The 23,481-nt window shown below is 38.7% G+C and overlaps 1 protein-coding gene across 1 annotated transcript; it reads left to right on the top strand.

The window, feature by feature from the left end:
- Nucleotides 1–1,357: 1,357 nt before the first annotated feature.
- On the top strand, nt 1,358–22,768 carry npepps (aminopeptidase puromycin sensitive). Its single transcript, XM_055183934.2, has 23 exons — nt 1,358–1,680; nt 6,165–6,249; nt 6,393–6,470; nt 6,917–7,038; nt 9,302–9,409; nt 11,309–11,509; nt 12,209–12,305; nt 12,406–12,439; nt 12,612–12,726; nt 14,688–14,852; nt 15,078–15,182; nt 15,405–15,465; nt 16,083–16,192; nt 16,383–16,446; nt 16,541–16,680; nt 18,957–19,091; nt 19,502–19,721; nt 20,098–20,240; nt 20,368–20,424; nt 20,521–20,628; nt 21,188–21,343; nt 21,489–21,536; nt 21,842–22,768. Exons 1-23 carry the CDS (start codon nt 1,396–1,398, stop codon nt 21,986–21,988), a joined length of 2,784 nt encoding a protein of 927 aa, XP_055039909.1. The 5' UTR covers nt 1,358–1,395; the 3' UTR covers nt 21,989–22,768.
- The last annotated feature ends 713 nt before the right edge of the window (nt 22,769–23,481 follow it).

Raw genomic sequence — 23,481 nt, 5'->3', positions numbered from 1 at the left:
TAGACAGCCCAGGCTTCTCAAACTGCATCAAAAACAAAGTGGTCAACCTACCACCACGAAACAACACAAAGTGTTCCAGTCAATAAACGACAAGAAGGATTTGGGAGTGGAGGTTGGGCGGGTTCATGACTCGTTCAGAAAGCATGGAAGGGAGGGGGAGGGGAGGAGTTAGCTACGCTCCGTTTTGTTTAAAAACGCTTTGAACTTCAACAAGAAGTGACATCACACAGATTTGCTTAGAGCACCTTTAAACATTTAAAGTTAGATTTTTTACGCTATGACCCTTAAAAACATTTTAATGGAATATTGTAGTGTTTTTCATAAATGACATATTTGTGCACTTTATTATTTTTTGAGTCATGTGCCAATCAAAAACGCATAACTCCTCGAAACAACCACTCTTCGCTTCCTGACGTGTGTGTGCAGAATGTGAAAGATAAATGTATTTTCTGCTTTAATTTAAACCCACAAGTCATTTAAAGATTCTTCAAATACAACCATTCAGGCACATACTTGCACAAAAATTCAATGTATGATTTTTCACTGTAAAATACTATTGTTGTCATGGAGACGCAACAAAAAAAACTTAAGGATTTTTTTCTGCAACACCCTTAAGTTTAAGGGAAACATAAGGGAAAATTACACTTAAGGTGCTTTATGCCAGTGGTTCTTAAACTGGGGGCGAGATGGTGCCAGGGGGGCCCCAGTTTTATGACATTTTACAAAATACATAAATTTATGTGTAATTAAACCTTAAAAAAATAAGGCTACTAACCAACAGCACTACTTTGTATCATTTAATATGTTTTGTTTAATTAAGATGTTACCTTTTAGAACAAATTTGTCACTAATTTTCTTTGGGGGGGACGCGAAGGAACATATTGTACACAAGGGGGGGCCGCACACTGAAAAAGTTTGAGAACCACTGCTTTATGCAACCAGGCCCAGTTACGCAATTATGCATTACACATAATACAGAGAGTAAGTCATCTTGATAGATAAGCCCGTGATGCAAAGGAAATGTGATGTAGTGGCAAATAGGCCAACATTTTTAACTAAAATAGCAAAATGTGCATAAAAAAATTCTTTTTGAGAATTGATGGACAAAATATAATACATATTTGAATTAGCTACAAATTTTAAAGTATTTTTTAAAGTCTTTCTCTCGCCTTATAAATAAACACATGTTTTTTTTTTTTACTTTGTGCTTTTACTTCCAAATACAGTGTTTATATCTAAATGCTCTCAAAAATTCATCTTGGGCCATGGCGCGACCCCTACAGATTAAACTTCACATTTTGCTCAAGTCTTTTCTGTCAAGGGTCTCTTGATTATTTCTGTTCTTACGTCACAGAGAGGGGCGGGGTGCCGCGAGGACTATCTCCAACGGTTTGTATGTTGTTTTTCAAGAGTTGTCGGGTGTCTCTGTCACTCATACGGCTAGCCCCAACCCGCAATCCGACTCCACTACCGAAACCAACATCTCCGACCATCCGGACAAGCACGCTTCTAGTCCGCACTTTCCATTCTCTTCCCAACGTATCGACGTTATTCAGCATGCCCGAGCGGAGGCCCTTCGTGCGGTTGCCCACTGACGTCTACCCCGTCAACTACGGGCTGCGCCTCAAGCCCGACCTCGTCGACTTCACCTTCGAGGGCAAACTGGAGGCAGCAGTTGAGGTAATATTTCACCGTACGCCATATAGACCCCCTGCCCCCACGTAACTTACATGCTCACGTCAAGTTTTTCAGTTTGGATTTTGTAACCGCGAATACTGCTGTTGATGCTAATCTTGACCAGTTACATGTTTGTGAACCAAACAGCGGGTTTGCACGGGACGTCCTCAACCCTTACGGTTTCCAACAGATTTTAATTTGAGTATTTGGGGTTTACATAAATAAAACGGGTTCACTGTTTTTTGTAAAGACAAACAAGCGTTAAGCGTGTTGTCCCGCAAGCTAAAGCGCTAACTAGCGCAACATTGCTAATCTCGATTAGCATGCAGAGCTGCTGTCATAAACCAGGTTTATGGTTCATGTCTTGTCCAAACACACACACATGTCGCAATTTTTGCTTCGTTCAAGGTCGTAGTGTTTAATATAAATGCATAACTGAGACATGAATCAGTCATGTCTGCAAGCTCCTGAGTCACTGTGAGTCTGTCTGACACTTACGCGATACTTTATAGATTACTATTATCAGTGTTAGTGCACGAGGACGGCTCGTGTATTTTACTGTGGTTTGCAATAAATCAATGCACTACCGGGTAAAATATAAAAAATATAGGTCTGCGCTTTTTCATCATAATCACCACGCATATTTCTATTGAGCATTGTTTATACCTAACCCTATATGACTTGACTATGAAAGAGTCAAAATCATCTCAAATGTCGCTATCCTACACGTAATACTATATAGATGTTTTTGTTTAAGGCTATACGATCACCTCCCAGATATGTACATATAAATATATTTTACACACTACTGCTCTTATCTGCACACTCACTACAGATACTTCTAAGTAAATTTTTGTTTTCTGGTAAGTAAACAGACAAGAAAAGCAGTAGTGGTTAACAAAGGCAGAGGTCCAGCTTCTAGCAAGGGCATTTACGCAATATTGTTTGTATAGCCTTTTTATAGACCAGCAACTTTGCATGTTCAGTCTTTTGGTACCCCACTCTAATGTGAAAGTTGCCTTGCCGCTGTTTTGTATTAAAAAATAAGATTAACTACATCCCCCACAATGCCATACACTTTATGAACATCATTACGGGTCAGGTATGGGTCATGTTTGTAAATGGCATTAAAACTGTGGCTGCTTATCATCACATAGTACTTTCAAAGCATAGCCATGGTACAGACACAAGACACATGTTGTCCAGTATAAAGCTGACTATTAATAAAGTTTGATAATAGATTAATTGAAGATGAATTAAACCTGAGCATTTTTCAAGTGTGGGTTTCTAAGATCTACATTGAATTTAGCTTTGAAAAGCAGGTTATGGAGAATAAGAGACTCTGAAAGCTATTGATCGTCTTAGGAAAGTTTCACTGCTGCCTTATGCACTTACAGCACTCTTAAACAGTATATGCAAGAGGCCGTGCAAAGTTGCAAACTGTTCGTTTTATTCATAATCTGATTATATATGCACGTGTCAGATTTTCATAACGGTAGCTGTGGGAGATTGTCCTTCATCCTCTGCAAACCCTTAATAATTTTACATGTATAATATGGGCACATGGAAATCAGAGCCCTTACACACAAAAATCGCAGAAAATACACGGATAATGGACAAATCTTGAGATCCTTCGATTTTAGTTCATATTCATTGCCAGTGATTTTCTGGATTCTGTGTGTGCGTACATATCCTATAATGATCTCGTAAAGACATGACATCCGGATGTGATCGATGTGTAATGTAATTTGTGCACTTGGTGGAATATTTTCCGTAGCATTCCAAGTTTGCTGACTATCTGTGATTTCTCTCTCCAGAAACCACGCTTGTGCATTTTTGATTTAATAAAGGTACATTCTAATTTGTTAATACACTAGCCAATCACACAAACCCCATTCACACAGCTTGTTGATTCCAGAAAAGTAGAGTCCAAGAATGCAAAAAGGTCTGCACATCCAAAACACCCAGAATTGGGTTCAGGTGCTGGGCAAAGAATAATAAATCACAGACAAAATGACAAAGAAGCCCGCACACTGATTAAAGTGCTCAAATATAATTTACTAGTGCAACGTTTCGACCTTCAGGTCTTCATCAGGTACAATGCCTGCATGCATGATGAAGACCTGAAGGACGAAATGTTGCACTATTAAATTATATTTGGAGCATTTAAATCAGTGTGTGGGCTTCTTTGTTGTGTTAACTCTGATTCCAGATACGTCCCATACAATTGCTATCATGCCTTCTGTGAGAACGCAAACACTGTTTCTTGGATCATTCCGTAAAGGAGACCTAGTAACATTGCCGTAACATGTAAGGAATGCATCCTGTGTGAACAAAAGGCAAAACGTTGCCGTAAGGGACTTGTCGTAGTGATGATGCGCAACAAGAAGGGCTTTTAAATGCAGATCAGTGTTCGTGGCAAGATATATCTCCAAACTGGATTGAAGCAAACATCAGATCAGGGATCTCATAACTATCTGTGCTGAAACGAGGTCAATGAGATCGATCGGCAGCTTAATAAAACCGTACCTCATGCGCTTGTTTATGATCGAATCAGAAACAAAAATGCACATGTGGTTTTTCGAGAGAGAAATCACACATTTTAAGGAAACTAATGGTACATTCACATGGGGCATAAGCGTTAACGCTTGACGGAAGGCTTGTCTGGAGCGTGGCTAATCGCAGTGGCCACAACACATGCTCCGGTCTTGCATAAATGTAATTGGTTGCTCACACTAGGTTATTTGCTTAAGGCGGTCAGATTGGTTGACACATGCGTTGAGAAATGTTCAACTTTTGCCGCGAGCAATGGCAGTGACACGACGTTGACGGATCCACAATTCAGTTCGGCAATGCATGACGTCACCCATTAAAAGTAAACAAGAAGCGTTAGCGCTTACTCCCTGTGTGAATGCGTCGTAAGGAGCTCCTTCTTTTCAGTTGCCATACTTTTTTGTTTTGAACGTTGATCTGCATGTAAAACTGCTGGTCAAGGAGTTGCTCGGTAACCGTCATTGTGACGATGGCTGCATCATCACTACCACACACCCCTTTTAAACATTGTCCCTGCCTTTTGTTCGGATGGCACTCTGGCAGAAGGCACAGAATGCAATCTGGTGATTTTATGGCAAGTTTCTGTGATCAACATGCTGTTTAAAAAGGGTTTAAGTACTAAAAGAGAGTAGTAGTGCAGTATGAAATTTAGCATTGCTATGTGCAAAGATTAACGGACTGTGTACACTGTACAATAATGTTATGTGTTGTTGCTGACACATAACTAACAGACCATCAACAAAGCTTGATGATACCAACACATAATCACTCACAAAGTCTTCTGTCTGAACTCCACCCACATCACTGTAAACCTGAAAGTGTATGTGTGTAGTATTTACACTTCACTGCACCAGAATCTTCCTGCAATACTGTTACTCTGATGTAATGTATAGGGGTGAAGTGGGATTGTTTTTTTTATGGGTGTTATCTGATACAATATCAGACAAAGGCAGCTTTGCAAATCATGCAAAAGTAAGTATAGTTTTAACAGGCTATCTGGTAACTAGAAAAGACTGAAACTGTAGATCATAAAACAACTGTGCCTTTATCAGCGTTTCTCAAAGTGTGGGGCGAGCCCCACTGGTGGAGAATAGGAACGTTACAAGTGGAGCGTGAGAAACGGGAGGAAATTTGGTCATTTTTGTGCCCATCTCTATTAATTCATTTATTTATTGACCGTATACTCAAAACGACACATTTAAATATAACCCTGACTTTATAAGAGGAACCATAGCCTACAAAAATGAATCAACGTCGGAATGGTAATTAAAGATCAACAAAAACTTTAATGTGGAGAGGCGGTAAAGGCGATAGTGAGTATAAAAGTTCACAATGGATAAGTTTGTGACACAGAATAAAAAACTGGAGATTCGGCACCAACAGAGAAAATCAAGACAGACAGTGGACCTAATCAACCAAAAAGCCAACCAAAAAGAAAGTATGATGACTTTTGTCAAAGACAAAATGCAAACACAGTTGCATTATTATTATTTACTTTTGAACAAAGTCTTATTTCATGCAAAGTGACAATACATTTGCACATTTATTTTCTCTATTTAATGCTGTTATGTTATGATGTGGTTAAATTAAAAGGCGGGGTGCATGATTTTTTCGGGCAGAGTATCAAAACACATTTGTAGCCAATCAGCAGTAAGGGGCATGTGTACTACCCGTCATCGTTGCCTGGGTTGCGTATGTGTGGGGCGGGTCTATCAAAAGAAGGTCCAGATTCTATGGGGGTTGGGGCGTGTTTGTTTAGGTGATTTTAAATATCAACATTGGCTTTCAGCGATCATGCACGCCGCCTTTAAAGCCTAGTTGATTACCATTTTGTTGGGCCGATTGGGGACAGGTGGGGAATGGCAGAAAAAGTTTGAGAAACACTGGCCTATATAAATGATGAAAATTTTACTGTATGTCATTGTTCTTGGCAGGTTACACAAGGGACAAACCAGATTGTGATGAACTGTGCTGATATAGACGTAATTACTGCTTCATTTGTGCCTGAAGGGGGAGAAGGTGAGGGCGAAAACCAGTCACTTTTCTAACCTGCATTTGGTGATTTATTTACCCTACTTCTGCATGATTGCTGGTTTAAACTGCATTATACTTAGTTTCGATACTTAGGATTAACTGTGCTCATTTTCTCCATATCCATTTAGAAATTAATGCTACCGGATTTAACTATCAGAATGAGGATGAGAAGGTGACCCTATGTTTCCCCAGCACTCTGCTTAAAGGTAAAAAACTCATTGACCTGAGAAAAATCCAGCAGTTGTCAAGCTAACAGTTGCTATGTAATGATATACTATAGTTTGTTTGTTGTCATGATGAAGGCTTTATTAACTTCCTGTTAAAGGGATAGTTTACCCAGAAATTACCCTCATGCTGTATTAAACACAATAGTAGATTTTTTGATAAATGATGGTAAACACACAATTGATATTACCTATTAAATTCCATAGTAGGAAAACATAAACTATGGAAGTCAATAACTACCACCAACTGTGTGCTTACCATCATTTATCAAAATATCTTCTTTTGTGTTGAACAGAATAAATAAACTCATGCAGGTTTAGTCAACATGAGCGTGAGTTAATAATGAAAGATTTCACAATCCTTTTATTGCATGAATGGGCTTCCCTCACTCTTCCCTGTTATTATTCACGGTCCGCTTGTTTTTCAGGGTCAGGATGCTTGAAAATAGACTTTGTCGGAGAGTTGAACGACAAAATGAAAGGCTTTTATAGAAGTAAATATACGACTCCCTCTGGAGAAAGCCGCTATGCTGCTGTTACGCAGTTCGAGGCAAACCCAAATCAGCGCGAACCATTCATTCATTCATTTCATCTAACGCTTTCACTGTGAATGTTTGTTTTGTCTTGTTTGCCATTTCCCCTTCTCGCCTTTTCTAATCTTTTGTTCTCTCGCCTGAGCTCGTGACCGTGTCTTTTGACAAAGATAAATTCACTTGAAGCTTTTATCCGAATCAGCTTACAAATGAGGGACCATACAAGCAATTAATCATTTAGGATTTGACACTATTAGCGGAAATGTAGCAGAAAACAAGTTTTAGATAAATGCAGAAAATTGTGTTAATAGGAAGTGACTTTATTAACAGTTAGGGATTGACTGAACAGGTGTGTCTTCAGCTGTATCCTGAGGATCTTGACCAGATTAGATAAAGGTTGGAAGAGAAACAGAGAGAGAAGGTTTACTTAAAGGAATAGTCTACTCATTTTCAATATTAAAATATGTTATTACCTTAACTAAGAATTGTTGATACATCCCTCTATCATCTGTGTGCGTGCACGTAAGCGCTGGAGCGCGCTGCGACGCTTCGATAGCATTTAGCTTAGCCCCATTCATTCAATGGTATCATTTAGAGATAAAGTTAGAAGTGACCAAACACATCAACGTTTTTCCTATTTAAGACGAGTAGTTATACAAGCAAGTTTGGTGGTACAAAATAAAACGTAGCGCTTTTCTAAGCGGATTTAAAATAGGAACTATATTTTATGGCGTAATAGCACTTTTGGGAGTACTTCGACTCGCCTGAAAAGTCCGCTCCCCTTCTCACTCTCATAATGGGAGAGGGAGGGTGTTACTGCGCCGAGTCGAAGTACTGCACGCACACAGATGATAGAGGGATGTATCAACAATTCTTAGTTAAGGTAATAACATATTTTAATATTGAAAATGAGTAGACTATTCCTTTAAGGGGGTCATACAATGGCCGAGAAGCGCCGCATCACGCAATGTTTCTTAAAATCGAACACATTATTTGCTATAAATGTACACACACTGGCGGCGACTGGACGCCGCTGTAATCCCTGCCGCACCACCCACATAGTTTACATTAAATAACATCATATTTGTCCAAAATTGTTCACAATTAAAATAATCTGCATCCAGTGTCCAACGTTATTTAGATTACACTTAGTATGTGTTTTCAATTAAGGTTCCTACAGTCTAAATATCACATTTCAAAACTGTGATCTCCTGACACAGTGTATGCAAAATCCTTTATAAAAATGTTTTGCTTTTGTTTTTTAAAGGTCCCATTCTTCCTGTGTTTTTAAAGCTTTGATTGTGTTTACAGTGTGCAATATAACATGTGTTCATGTTTCACGTGTAAAAAAACGTGGTATTTTTCACACAATTTACCTATAATCTCTATAGCGCTGTTTTAACTGTCCTAAAAACGGGCTGATTTCATCTTTGTTCTATGAAGTCCCTCCTTCAGAAATACGTATCAAATTCTGATTGTGTAGTTTGTTTAGTGTGTTGTGATTCGACAGCGGCTTAGCCTGAGCCGTTTGAGCTTAGCTGGCGACTGACGTATTCTTGTGGGCTGAGATTAGTCAAAAACTCTTCTATTGACGTCATTCAACCGGGAAGTAGAGGGCTGTAGTCCAAACCGGCCATTCGCTGTAGGCTTTGAAAGAGAAATTATGTTAAAGAAAATATATCGCCTGGCAGTGAACTTTGAGCTTTATTATTTAGCATGTATTATTTATGTTCTGACAGCAACATTACACACTAACTAAAGTTTGAAAAATGGGATCAGGAAGAAGGGGACCTTTAACTAGGGAGGTCATTTAAATTAGACTTCCAAATTTTCAAATAGTTATATCTTGGGCCAACATTATCCTATATGAACAAACCTAATCAATGGAAAGCTTATTTATGAAAAGGGCTACTTTTTTGTTAATATGTTTTATCATTGTTTGAAATGTTAACATACATAAAAGAAGCCAAGCCAATATAAAGCATAAGTAATAAATAAATATTAAAATTGAGGCTAATAGAATGTGCTTTGTCGGGCATGTCACAGACTCCGTGTGGGCACCGTGTTGGAGATCACTGATGTAGGTCAATAAATCAGCCTTTAAGAATAGAGAAAATAGAAGGGAAATGATGATCAAGATCGGGGTGCGATTGTGTTTCCGTGTTACTATACAGCTTTTGTATGTTTTTAATGCTGTGAATTTTTCCATGCATATGGTTTAATCGCTTGACTGCAGTTCATTCTTTCTCACACACTCCATCTGTGTCCATCTGGCTGCAGGCAACGGACGCCCGTCGAGCTTTCCCTTGCTGGGATGAACCAGCTATCAAAGCCACTTTTGACATCACCCTCATCGTCCCTAAGGACAGAGTAGCTTTGTCAAATATGGTATGTTTCATAATTTTTTTATTCTTTCCTCTGGTACCAAACGTCTGATAATGACTTGATTCACATCACTGTAGACACTGATGCGTTGTGCCTCCTCTAGCTAATGTACACTTTCTGTCTGAGATTTGAATATGGACTGTGATGTTCTTATTTGCATCACCCTCTTCCCAATGAAATGGATTATATATATTTAACAATGAGGGAAAAGCCCAAATGTAGAATTTAAAATTGCCTACTTTTTTTTAGAGAACTGGGGACTTAGGCTATGTCCACACGAAGCCGGTGCATTCTCTATCCCATCATTTTTTTCCCTTGCTCTAAAAAAATAATCCGTAAACACGAAACCACTGAAACCGACTGAAAGCGGTGTAGTATATATGCCGGACCAGTATGGGGCGCTGTAATTCTGCCACAGATATACACTATACACGGAGAAGAAGACTTTGAGCATGCGCATAACCAACGTATGGTGTTGTCCATTATCGCTTGTTGCTCACCACAATTGCATAGAAGCAATAGATTTTGCTGTAATAAAGCTAGTAGGCTTTAGTAGCTTCTGTAGCACGAACACAATCACGTAGTCCGCCGTTATTGTTGTTGCTGTTACGTGTGACGCTTCCGACACGTGATGTGATGACGTTTTCGCTTCACAAAATATACGGATTAGCTGTACAGACGAAACCGCAAGGATGTCGGTTTCAGATTTATCCACTTTAGGACCCGGTTTCAAAAAATAGCGGATTCAGTCTCCCAAAACGCCGGATCCGTGTGGATGAAACGCCAATACGATAACAAATTTATACGTATGCAGTGATACGCGTCTCCGTGTGGACAGCCCCTTAATCTTAAAAATTCCATAGCTATTATTTCAAAATGATAAACCTACATTAAAGGATTAGTCCATTTTCTTTAAAGGAATAGTCTACTCATTTTCAATATTAAAATATGTTATTACCTTAACAAAAAATTGTTGATACATCCCTCTATCATCTGTGTGCGTGCACGTAAGCGCTGGAGCGCGCTGCTACGCTTCGATAGCATTTAGCTTAGTCCCATTCATTCAATGGTACCATTTAGAGATAAAGTTAGAAGTGACCAAACACATCAACGTTTTTCCTATTTAAGACGAGTAGTTATACGAGCAAGTTTGGTGGTACAAAATAAAACGTAGCGCTTTTCTAAGCGGATTTAAAAGAGGAACTATATTTTATGGGGTAATAGCACTTTTGGGAGTACTTCGACTCGGCGCAGTAACACCCTCCCTCTCCCATTATGAGAGTGAGAAGGGGAGCGGACTTTTCAGGCAAACAAAGAAAGACATCAACATTTTGGATGACATGGTGGTGAGTAAATTATCTGGATTATTTTTTAAGAAAATTGACTAATCCTTTAACATAACAAACCTACAGTGTATGCTGTTCATGTCTATGTGTAACAGTATTACTTTTAAAGAATCATAATGTATGAAATAAGCGCTGTATATTTTTAAGAAAGTGCCTGGTCATTTCTGCTTGGTCACAGATAGTTCACTTGTTTCTGGAGGTGTTCCTAAAAAAGTGCAGCACCACGAAATGGGCTGTTTATTTTGACTGAAAGAGAGGGTGAAAAATGTACTAACTTGAAAATATAACAACAGTATGATCCCTTTAAATCTGATATTTTGGTGTAGTCCGAGAACGTGGGCTAAATGGCCCCTATGTGTTAATACCATACAGTACACACTAACAGCAAGCTTCTGAAGGGGACTGTAGATTATGCAGATGTGGATGATGTAGGAGGTGCAGAACCACTAAAACACTCAATGATGATAATCATGTAACTCTAAGCTTTTTCTAATCTTAGTAATAGATATATTTAATTTCATTTGACAAGTATATTCAATGCTTTTTTTTTATGCAGAATGTTGTCGATCGAAAGCCATATCCAGAGGAGCCAAATCTGGTGGAGGTGAAGTTTGCCACTACACCCATCATGTCCACCTACCTGGTGGCGTTTGTAATCGGCGAGTACGACTTTGTGGAAAGCCAGTCTTCGGATGGCGTGACGGTCCGCGTCTATACGCCTGTCGGGAAGGCTGAGCAGGGGAAATTTGCACTGGAGGTATAGGAGCTACCCTCTCTGAGACAGTTAAGCAGCAAAGATCAGTTTTTGCAGATCTGTTTAGTTGTTTATAATCTAAACAACAAATTGACCTGACATTTATATTTAACATAAATTCCAATTTAAATCAGATTTTTGGAAATGGTTTAGTGTCAGATTTTAAACCATTGTTGTGGATGTAATGTAATGGGAACGTTATACACACAGTGCTGTAATGTCTTTTGACACGTTTATAATGTAATAAAGGGTGAGTGCTGACATTAATGTTAAGCAGTTTTGGACACAGCAAATGCATTGTGTAAATACCAAACACCTCTGTTACAGTATTTACACATTACTGTTACACCTCGTGAATTGATGAAATGTCATGATGGACATGAGCAAAGGTAAAACTTTCCACTTTTCACTGCTCTCGATCCACAATGACTGCTACTGTTTTATGTCTCTTTAGTTTTTACTATAGCAACAAATGTGGATACTCGATATTGCTTTTACTCTCTGAACAAACATACTTTATCTGATTGCAAAGATAATGCTGACAGTCAGGCCGAAAACCACATCACATTTATGTGCAATACTTGCTGTTTGTGTTTTTTTACCAGTGAGCGTTCAGTGTTGAATGTGGTTGTATTTACACTTTGGTATTGAAGGTGTTAACCTATGGGGAAACTAAAAGAAAAACTGTTCTCTTCTTTTTAGGTTGCTACAAAGACCCTTCCGTTCTACAAAGATTATTTCAGCGTTCCTTATCCGTTACCTAAAATTGATCTAATTGCTATTGCTGATTTTGCTGCTGGTATGTATTAAAACTTATTGTAAGTCATTCTTACTTAGTAAAAGCTGGTTTTGTTTTTCTTTACTTTTTTTTTTACTTTGACACTCTTGCTTTTCTATAGGTGCCATGGAAAACTGGGGCCTTGTAACTTACAGGTGACTTTTTAAGACCTTATAAATGTTTCACTTTTTCAAAGCAGCCATTCAGGATAGGTTCATAAATAAGTCGCATGTTTACCCCTCCGCATATCTCAACAATATGTTATTGTTTTCATTGTTGGTTTTATTGTTATTTCCTGCTTTAAAACTGGTGTCTGTTCCCTTGCAGGGAGACCGCTCTGCTGATAGACCCAAAAAACTCATGTGCGTCATCTCGGCAGTGGGTCGCTCTGGTGGTCGGCCACGAGCTGGCACATCAGTGGTTCGGGAACCTTGTTACCATGGTGAGTGTGTTACTGCTGCTTTCTTGCTAGGTTAGGAAGATTGAGCATCGAGTGTCAGTTTTTAACAATGATGACGTCAATGTTCCCACCTGGAAAAAAAACTGGAAACAGTCCTTGACATTTATGTTTCCAGGCTTGGAAAAGTCATGAAATGGGTGAAATCGTAAACGGTGGAAATTTCTTTAGTTTTTTTTTTCAAGTTTTGCTCTGCTGTAAAATATTTAATTGTTTGTATGTTGTTCTTTGGGAGGAGCACTTAAGTAGAGTCAAAATTGCCTGCAAGCCACATAAGTTTGTCCATTGAAAGCCTTATTGGAAACATAAGTTCACTAACACGCATAATCATTTAATAAAAAAGTTCATTTCAAAAATGGGTAACTTACGTACAATTTGAAAAGTGAATAGGTCTGAAAAGTACAGGTTAATTTGTGTGTACAGTATATTGCATGTTTTTAGTTGTCAAAATACATCTTCATATGATTTTGTGTATGTTTTGTGTATGTTATTGATCATAAAGCTGTATCAAACATATTTGACCTTGTCTGTGAAATCCAGGCTAAAGTCTCATTATGAGATTAGTAGCATCAAAGTTTGATTTCATTCATTGATTTCAATATTTGATATGACCTTACTCGGTCAATATTAAAGAGCATCTATTGTCCGATTCACGTTTTTACATTTCCTTTTGTGTGTAATTGTGTATTAGTACATGTTGATGCAATGCAAAAGGTACATACCCCAAAGTAAACGATGACGCGAGTTATCGTCTCCAACGTAAATCTCTTTTCTTGGACTACAACAAACACACGGATTGTAGGCAACAGTTTACTTCCTGTATTGGTGATGTAGACAAGACGGACATTATCATAATTCCTCCCGCTTCAGACTCACAGCCTGTAAAGGGGATTGCACACCGGCCGCGCCGTTCTAAAAAAGTCAAACACATTGTTTTCTGAGTATACGCACACCGGCGCTGCCAGGTGGTGCCTGTCCGCGGCGCTCAATTGCTCAGATCCCTGTCGCGCCACAAAGCGCCACTCGCATAGTTTAACATTAAATAACATCATATTTGTCCCAAATCATAAACGATTAACATTGGCTGCTAACGTACATTTTGCATTTTGAAGTAGACGCTATCTGACAAAGCTTGCCTATTTAATGTGCACTTCCGGTTTAAGATACCTCCGAGTTGTCCTAGACGCAGCGCGATGCTGAGCTGCGCGGCTGGTGTGTGACCCCCTTAAAGTCGCCATGAAACGGAAGTATCAATTGCCTAATTTTTCCCGTGGTGACGTGAATCCGAGTAAAACCGGCCTCTGAAATGAAATAAGGCAGGACTGGATTTGAATTTGTCCATCGAGATCTGATTGGATCATTTGAAGTTGGGTCGTGTTGCTAATTGCTAATCACAGCGATATTCTCCCGGACCCCGCCCACCTGCCATATATTATGACCGGAAGTAAAGAGAGATCGTTTTTAGGAGGGGAGGAGATTTGCATTTTTGATTAAAGATTATGAGGGCACATGAATTTTTAAAAATTAATGAAGCTCACAAATAAATCATTTGTAAAAAAAAAAAAACACAATATTACAAAACAAATTACAGTTTTTTTTTATTTTACTTTCATTGCAACTTTAAGTTAACTACTGTTAGCATTGCATTGTGAGCGTACAGGTTAGCTGGCCAATCAGGGACAGTTTTGTACAAAATCTGTGCGTTTCAGGAGGACAGGGAAATCGGGAGCTACAAAAATTTACAATATGTGGAAAATAATGTGTTTTTTAACAATAAACCACGCAAACACATTGTATACCAAATACACAAATAACGTAGTTTTTTAACAATGAAATGGGTGCTCTTTAAAGATATCAATGTTGTATTTTCACAGAATGTTCTTTACATTATGTAGGATGATATTATGTATAATCTTTATGTACTGAGAGGATGTATCTCGTTGCAGGAATGGTGGACTCATTTATGGCTTAATGAAGGCTTTGCATCTTGGATCGAGTACCTCTGTGTTGACCACTGTTTCCCCGAATATGACATCTGGACCCAGTTTGTATCTGCAGACTACACCAGGGCTCTGGACCTGGATGCATTAGATAACAGCCACCCTATTGAGGTCCGCATTAGATGAGTTTATCTTTTTCAATGCCCCGCAGCTCTCCATTGCTTTTGTGTTTGTGTGAACAGCAGAAAGTTTTGATTTGCACTTTGTTTGTCAGTCAATTTGTCTACTCAGCCATATTACTTACAGCAGTTACATTTCAAACCCAGATTTAGCCTGATGAAATATTGATCTCTTAGTCATGTTTCAGAGTGTGTGTGTGTGTGTGTTTAATGGCAGGTTGATGTTGGACACCCTTCAGAAGTGGACGAAATATTCGATGCCATATCATACAGCAAAGGGGCCTCTGTCATTCGAATGCTGCATAACTATATCGGTGATGAGGTGAGAGGTCGCATTTTTAGATGTGCGTGATTGAAATATAAAGACTAAATATGTCAGACAGGTGGTTAAGGTGGGTGCTGCATGCCATGCTGCATATCTGTCTGTAATGCACTAAAGAACAAATCTCAATTTGAATATGTATTGATTTTTGTAAAATTGTGCAACTACAACTCTATCGCATAAAGCTTTGGTTTTGAATGACTTCTGTTGATCTTTTTTCAGGATTTTAGAAAGGGAATGAATGCTTACCTTTTGAAGTTTCAGCACAAAAATGCATCTACCGGTGAGTTAAGTCTTGACAGATTTAAACAAATTCTGGAAAGCTTGCAAAATTTCGTCCAACAATGAAAATTGTTCCTCGTGTTGTCCTAAACCTGTGTGAGTTTCTTTTTTCTGTTGAACACAAAAGAAGAATAAATGATGGTAACTGCACAGTTGGCAGTTACATAGTAGGGAAAACAAATACTATGAAAGTGAATAGGTACCGTCAACCATCAAAATATATTCTTTCATGCTCAAGAAGAAAGAAAATGTTTCAGAAGAAAACATTTCATACAGGTTTAGAACAATATAAGGGAGAGTAAAAATGACAGATTTTCCATTTTTGGGTGAACTATCCCCTTAAAATTACCTTTGCATCAGATCAGAGTTATAGTATCAGATGTGCCAGATCCTATGCTGGTTCTGGAATGGTTATCTGGTGTTTTTTAGTACTGTTTAAAAGAATAGTTTACCTAAAAGCAACAAAAAATTATCCTCATTGACTTGCTTACACTCCTAATAAAGTGTGTGATGTGGCCCTTGTGTTCAAATTTTATTGTTAATTGTTGTGCAGTCAGGAATAAAGAGTGTGACTCCTGGCATTCATTGATTTATTAATTCTTTCTTTCCATATCCCAGAGGACCTGTGGGAATGTTTGGAGCAAGCGAGTGGGAAACCTATTGCAGCAGTGATGAATTCCTGGACCAAACAAATGGGCTTCCCTATTATAGTTGTGGATCAAGAGCAGGTAACTCTCATGAAAAGACCCATTCTTTTTAACATGAAAATAGCTTTAATCAATCATGGATCTTGGAAAATTGCAGATGCTTGCTGAGATAGAGAGGACAAGTTTTCATGATGAATCTGGTTTTGACAAATGTTTTCTTGGCAATAAAAGATTTAATCAGTACTGAAAATAATTTTTCTTTTTTTTCTAGAACGGTAGTGAGCGTGTTCTAAAAATCTCCCAGAAGAAGTTCTGTGCTAGTGGACCACACAATGGTAATTGGGAAATTAAAAGAAAACTGTTTAACTATGCACTGAAACTACTTCACAGACGTCTATTAAACATTGATATTCTTCTTCTCTGTGTCAGGTGAGGACTGCCCCAACTGGATGGTTCCTATCAGTATCTGTACCAGTGAAGACCCGAGCTGCACCAAGATGAAGGTTCTATTGGACCAGCCTGAAACCACCATTAACATCCCTGATGTTGCACCTGAAAACTGGATCAAGGTCAGACTGCTCTGTGTGTTATGAAGTATATTATGGTTTTGTCCAGTTTATACATGTGCATAAATATTTGTGATTCTGGACCACAAAACCGTCGTAAATCACATATGTATATTAGGGGTGGGCGATATGACCAAAATCTTCTATCATGATAGGATTAATTTTATATCATGATAACGATATGTATCACGGCAGAGTTTATAATTAAGGTTTAAATCTTTAATACCATAGAAATTTTCATAATTCTCACAAAAAACATATACAAGCATAGAAAGAAGATAAAAACAAACAAAACTCAAGCTCACTGAAGATAAACAGTCAATGACATAAGAATGATAATAAATTTGAGAGGTGATAAAAAGAGAACTAATGAAGGTACGATGAAACGTTGTTGTTGTTTTTTTTTTTTATGAAAGCAGAGGGTCTGTTATTTCATTTGATATATTGTATGTTTATAAAGTTTAAAGAAGAACATTTTCTGGAAGGCATTAAACTTTTGTGAAAATCATGAAAAATGCTGGCGCTGGCTGGCAACTTTTTTTTAAAACGCTGGCGGGGAAAGAGTTAAATGCGATTTTTTTCAATATTTAGATTTATATTTAGACATATTCCAGATTGTCAGGTAGTTGTATCACAGCCAAATATTGTCCTATCCTAACAAACCATACATCAATAGACAGTATACTTATTTATTTTTCAGATGATGTATAAATCTCAATTTTTTAAAATTGCGCTCAATTCATGGCATTCGCGCAAACTAGGCACGCAAATGAGGCAGAAACGCGCCTTTCGCGCCAAACGCCTCATCCGCGCAGCGAGACCTCCAGACGCACGTCAACGAGTCTTCACATTAACTAAACATTGAAATCACTCGCGCTTCACGCGGCACCTCTACTGCGGTTGGTGTAAACGCAGCATAAGGTCAGGCGACAATTGTTTAAAAATCCAGAAAAAAATTGTATAAACCAATAGTTAAAGTGACATCCTAACCCAAACTCCAAATCTAAACCCAAACGAAAATGGTTTAAAAATAGGAAAACAATTGAGTAACCAATATGTAAAACTGACACGGAAAAGAAAGTCTGTGGTACGGACACAGAAAAATGCGGAGATCCGTGACAAGGACACGGATAAATAAGCTAAATATTCCGTGACTATACAATGGAATTTGGTGAGATCATGTTGTGTGTATGCATGGAAAAATGTAAAGGAGGCAAGTCATAAAAACAGGATTGTCTTGTTTTGTTGCATCTATACATATCTATAGAATTAGTAAATCAGTACATCCTTGTGTACAGTATTACAAAGAAGTGAATCATAAGAGAGTTAGTTTTAAGTACTCACCAACAAAAGCAATATGTTTCATTCTTAAGGCTGTGTGTCCACCAAAGCGTTTAAATGCAGCAGAAAACACCAAGTGAGAGTTTTTCTAGCTGAGGTGCATTGTTTGCTTGATTTGACACAATATTAGCTTCCGTTTTGTTTATCAGTCATTGTATGTTGCGCCGGTTGATCTGTGTATTGTTTGTTCCCCCGCTCCTGAATTGTGATTCGCTGACATTGACAAGCTTTTTCCAAATGGTAAAATTGCGTTTGATTGCCCGGCATTTACTGCAGAATAAACACTCAGCACCTGGACAGCTACCGGCATTTTTAAAAGAGTGGTGCTCTCATAGCAGACAATTTACAGAGAAATAAACAAGAAAAACTCTTTGGTGGACACACACCCTTACACACCACTTTGTGTGAGTAGATTACATACAAAGTCAATGCAAATAGACGCAAACTCACGGGGGGCGATGCGGATTGGACAGCGCAATTGCCACGAACACGCGCTTTTTGCTTTAAATGCATCTTCCGCGCAAGTTGGAAATATTCGACTCAAGCAGAAAATTTGAATGACATGTTAAATCCTGCGAGTAATCTAGATTGAGGAACACGATGCTTCATATTTGGTGTGTATGCAGCGTAAAGGGGGTCCGCACCGGACGAGAAGCACAGCGTTGCGTCAGCCATGAATCTAAAAACAGAACACATTATTTTATATGAATGTACACACACCGGCGGCGGCTGTTATTTAATATGCACTTCCGATGTACGATACCTCAGAGTTGTCCTAGATGTGATGCGATATCTGTGCTTCACATCTGGTGTGTGACCCCCCCTTTATGCTCAGAGAGCAGGTGGAATATTGTGAGAAATAAAATCTTAAGAAGTAAAAAGACAAAAATGGTCAAATTTGACAACATGAGTTCACACATGGTTATATATTTGTGCAGATTAATCCAGGAACAGTGGGATTTTACAGGATCCAGTACAGCTCAGCTATGCTAGAGAGTTTGTTACCTGGCATCAGAGACCTCACACTCCTGCCTGTGGACCGCCTGGGTCTGCAAAATGACCTCTTCTCTCTGGTAAGTTGGCTAATCACTTATTTTTCTTTAAAACACTAATATAGTCCTATAGCTAAGTATATATCTCCAATTCATACAGATTACCAAAAATGCAAGGCTAATATCCAAAACTGATATTATGGACACAATGCACTATTTCAAATTAGGTCATATGTCCCTTCTAATTTTAACGATCCATTTTTTTTCTGAGGTATATTGTTCTGTGGAAATTTGTAAAACGATATATTTTCTGTGTTTTGATGGCTAAATGACAAGCATCATGATACAAAACAATAGGTTTAAAGCGCACGCTGGACGCCCATTCCTCACGGCCTCGATTCGGAATCTACATGGCGGCGGACTGAATAAGGCGTATATTAGCACCTTCTGTTTTAGTAACGTTTCGCTGTCTCACACTGTCACCCCCTCAGGCCCGTGCAGGTATGATCAGTACTGTGCAGGTGTTGAAAGTGATGGAAGCATTTGTGAATGAGCCAAACTACACAGTGTGGAGTGACCTGAGCTGTAATCTGGGTGTTCTGTCCTCTCTGCTCTCACACACCGACTTCCACGAGGACATTCAGGAGTTCATCCGAGATCTCTTCACCCCTATCGGACTGAAACTGGGGTGGGATAGTAAGCCTGGTGAAGGTGAGAGCCAGTCGGATTGGTTTTATTTGTTACTGTGCCTTTAAGACATCACGGGTTGAATGCTCTTTTGTATGTGAAGTGAATAACAATGCCCCTGCCTAATCGCCGAATGCCGGATGGGTGTTGATGTGTAAACGTTGGGTCTTATGCAGGTCCACAAAGAATCTGTGCCTACAGAAACCCTCAGGCGTAGTTATGTTTTTGCAGCCCCTTGCATATTTATTTTGTCAATATTTTAATCAGTACTCACAGTTTAAACGTTCAAGGTGGCATAATATGGATATACCATGTAAATATAAAATAAAATTGCAGTGTTCAAATTAAATGTTTAGTACTTTAATGACTAAACATGTTTTTTTGCCTCTCTCTCTTTCAGGGCATCTGGATGCCCTGCTGCGGGGTCTGGTACTGGGCAAGCTGGGTAAAGCGGGACATAAGCCCACTCTGGAGGAGGCCCGGCGGAGATTCAAAGAGCATGCGGAGGGTAAACACATCCTGTCTGCAGACCTCAGAAGTCCAGTGAGTTCTTTATCACCTCCTTCATTACAACTCATAACACAGACGTCTTGTAAATGCAATGAAGAGCAGACATTGAAGATCATTTATTCACTATCTACATGCGAACATCTGTTTTTTCTCAACCTAGGTGTATTTAACAGTTCTCAAGCACGGAGACAGCACAACACTTGACACTATGCTAAAGGTGACGATTGCCTCATTTCTTATTCGCACCGCATTTTAATTTGCGCACGACTATAAATAGAACTAAGACAGCATGTGTGTGCATTTCTTTGTTCAGCTTCATAAGCAGGCGGACATGCAGGAGGAGAAAAATCGCATTGAGAGAGTGCTGGGAGCCATCCCTGCCCCTGACCTCATCCAGAGAGTGCTTAACTTCGCCCTGTCGGTATGCATAAACACATACACCCTTACTGGAGTAAATAGGTCAGCTTTTTGAGAATATTACAGGATTAGAATCACATTTTCCATGAGTGTGAAATATATAAACAAATGAAACGAAACATGAAGCATTGGAAAAGTATTAGCGGGACAAGAATGACAATTTTAATAGGTGAATCTGATCAAGGGTGGTCTAACTTACTTCACTTTTGTTCAAACCACATATATCCATCCGTATATACCCAATCACAGTTGCATTGACCTTTATATGCACCAACATTTCTGACACAACTGTTGCATTATGCAGCTGATTCACATAACCTATTGCACAATATAAAGTACTTTCTGTTCCTTAGATGGTTGTTTTGTTTCACGCTCTGTCTTTTTTTACTAAAGGACCTTTATTGTTTCTGCCCTCCAGGCCAGTGGATCAATAAATTCTCATCTTTCTCATTTAATTCGAGTTTTAAAAGAAATCACGTCATTCAGAAGCACTCATATGTGAGTCTTACGGGAAAAAACACTAGAAGTGTGAACAGTGACAGTGTGTGGCTGTGTATTTTTAGGAGGACGTTCGGCCCCAGGACACCGTCTCTGTAATTGGGGGAGTCGCTGGAAGCAGCAAACAGGGCCGCAAAGCTGCGTGGAAATTTGTTAGGGACAACTGGGAAGAACTTCATAACCGTTACCAGGGCGGCTTCCTCATATCAAGACTCATCAAGGTGAAACAATTGCAATACACTAACAGAAACACAAAATACATACGTGTGTATAAATGCATTTAATGTATATAATTATAAGAAGTACACACATTATTTATCTGATACAGTCGGTAGTTGACGGTTGTTTCATGTTTTTTCCCTGCAGCTGACAGTGGAGGGTTTTGCAATAGATAAAATGGCTGCTGAAGTTAAAGTAAGTGTCATCATTTTCTATTTATCTAAAATGTTAAAGGGTACCTTGACATGAAGACTTGCTTTAAGGGAAAAAACACCACAGTTTTTCAATATTTTACTATGTTCTTACCTCAACTTAGATGATTAATACATACCTGTCTTTTTTCAATGCGTGCACTTAATCTTTGTAGGGCATGCTTATGGTATGTACAGACACAGATAACGCGACGCAGCCGCCATGCAACTGACATGCAACAGATACGCCACACAGCCAGTGTGAATCGGCCCTTAGTTAACCGAAATGTTGTGGTGCTTTGTTTTCAGAGCTTCTTTGAAAGTCATCACGCACCGGCAGCCGAACGCACGGTACAGCAGTGCTGCGAGAACATTCTCCTGAACGCTGCCTGGCTCAAGAAGGATGCGGACGACATCCACCACTACCTGCTGCAGCGGAAAGCGCCTCCCGTCTGACCTCCGAACTCTTGATCCCACCCTGACCTGGTCACTCGCTCCTAAATGAGCATCATCTTCAGCAAAAATGGAAATAATTATAAAACTGCAACTTTCATCTTATGAATTACCCAATAAAGAGTCTAGGATGCAAGACTGTTACACACTCACTCACGAGTGTGGTGTAGTTCCCCATTCCGCCAGTGGGAGGCACAAGCGCACTCGAGCAGAGCTATGACTGAAACGAGATTCTCCATGTGTTGTTTTATGAGCTGGTAATGCATGTACATTCTTCCGTCAATATGGCACCACTCTCATACATTGGTATTATTACACAATCATCTATCTCTCCTTCATTTCACCAATACAAATACGCATGATGTTGATGTAGGCACAATTTTAAGTTTTTTTATTTTGTACAAAATCAGTCTGTTTTATTAGTAATGGCTATATACACATTTTACCCAGAATCCTCGGCTTTGTGACTGGGCAGAATGGGGTTGGGATACACTGGTGACTAAGTGGACTCTATGGTAACGGCTCTGAATCCCATCGTTAGTAACGGTTAGGACAGAAGACACAAGCATGGTACTGTGTGTATATTGTATACTGAAAGCACTAATTCTGAGAACTTCAATAGTCTCAAATGTGATTATATATACATGAATATTCTCTCTGATCGTTGCCCTTGTCTCCCGTATGTGAATACCACCCGTTTAACATACCTCCAAATGTTCATCCCTTCAATAACTGCAAAGAAAAATGAATAGAATGGAAAGATAAACTACACAAAAAGTTTAATGTGTCATTAGCATATATCATGATAATACAATGCTGTTAGTGAAACATTTTATAAGATCTATTTAATAATTATTTTACTGTTGTGGCAATCACACTTGAATAGCAAATAGGCCCAGTTCAGAATTCAGGACTCATAATTAAACCCAGAGGCCTTAAATTGGTTATTCTGTGATTGTTAAAGGGCATGGTCACTGATTTTTGACAAAAGCGTAAATGATGAGATTCAATAGGCTCATATTAGCCTTATTGAAAAGTAGACGCAGAGAATGAATAATCTAATATGGCTTGTTAATGTGAGATCATGGTTAACAAATTCTGTATCTGAATCCTTCCTTGAATTGTGCTTTGTTTAAAGATACAATTGATGTTCATTAAAGAAGATGAGAAAAAAAGATGAGCACAAATGTGTTGTAAGAATGGAATTTTGCATGGGGTGTGATTATTCTTAAAGGGATAGTTCACCCAAAAAAAACGAAAATTCTGTCATCATTTACTGTCATGTTGTTACAAACCTTTATAAATTTCTTTGTTCTGATGAAAATGAAGTTTGAGAGGGAGTAAATAATAACAGAATTTTCGTTTTTGTGTGAACTATCCCTTTAATGTAAGCAATATTTTGTGCTATAGTCAAATGACTTTGGATCCTATACTTGTAAATTGTTATACAAATGTAAATGCTATTTCAAGCATGCGCAATAGATCAGATAGATTGA

The sequence above is a fragment of the Misgurnus anguillicaudatus genome, chromosome 14 (assembly GCF_027580225.2).
Source record: "Misgurnus anguillicaudatus chromosome 14, ASM2758022v2, whole genome shotgun sequence".
Lineage (NCBI taxonomy): Eukaryota > Metazoa > Chordata > Actinopteri > Cypriniformes > Cobitidae > Misgurnus > Misgurnus anguillicaudatus.
This window is presented reverse-complemented; position numbering and strand designations above follow the sequence as displayed.

Coding starts and splice junctions, on each gene's coding strand:
- npepps (XM_055183934.2), top strand. CDS start 1,396: ATGTTGTTTTTCAAGAGTTGTCGGGTGTCTCTGTCACTCATACGGCTA. Junction 15,466..16,082: donor GCACAAAAATGCATCTACCG/GTGAGTTAAGTC, acceptor TCCATATCCCAG/AGGACCTGTGGGAATGTTTG. Junction 20,425..20,520: donor CACTTGACACTATGCTAAAG/GTGACGATTGCC, acceptor TTCTTTGTTCAG/CTTCATAAGCAGGCGGACAT.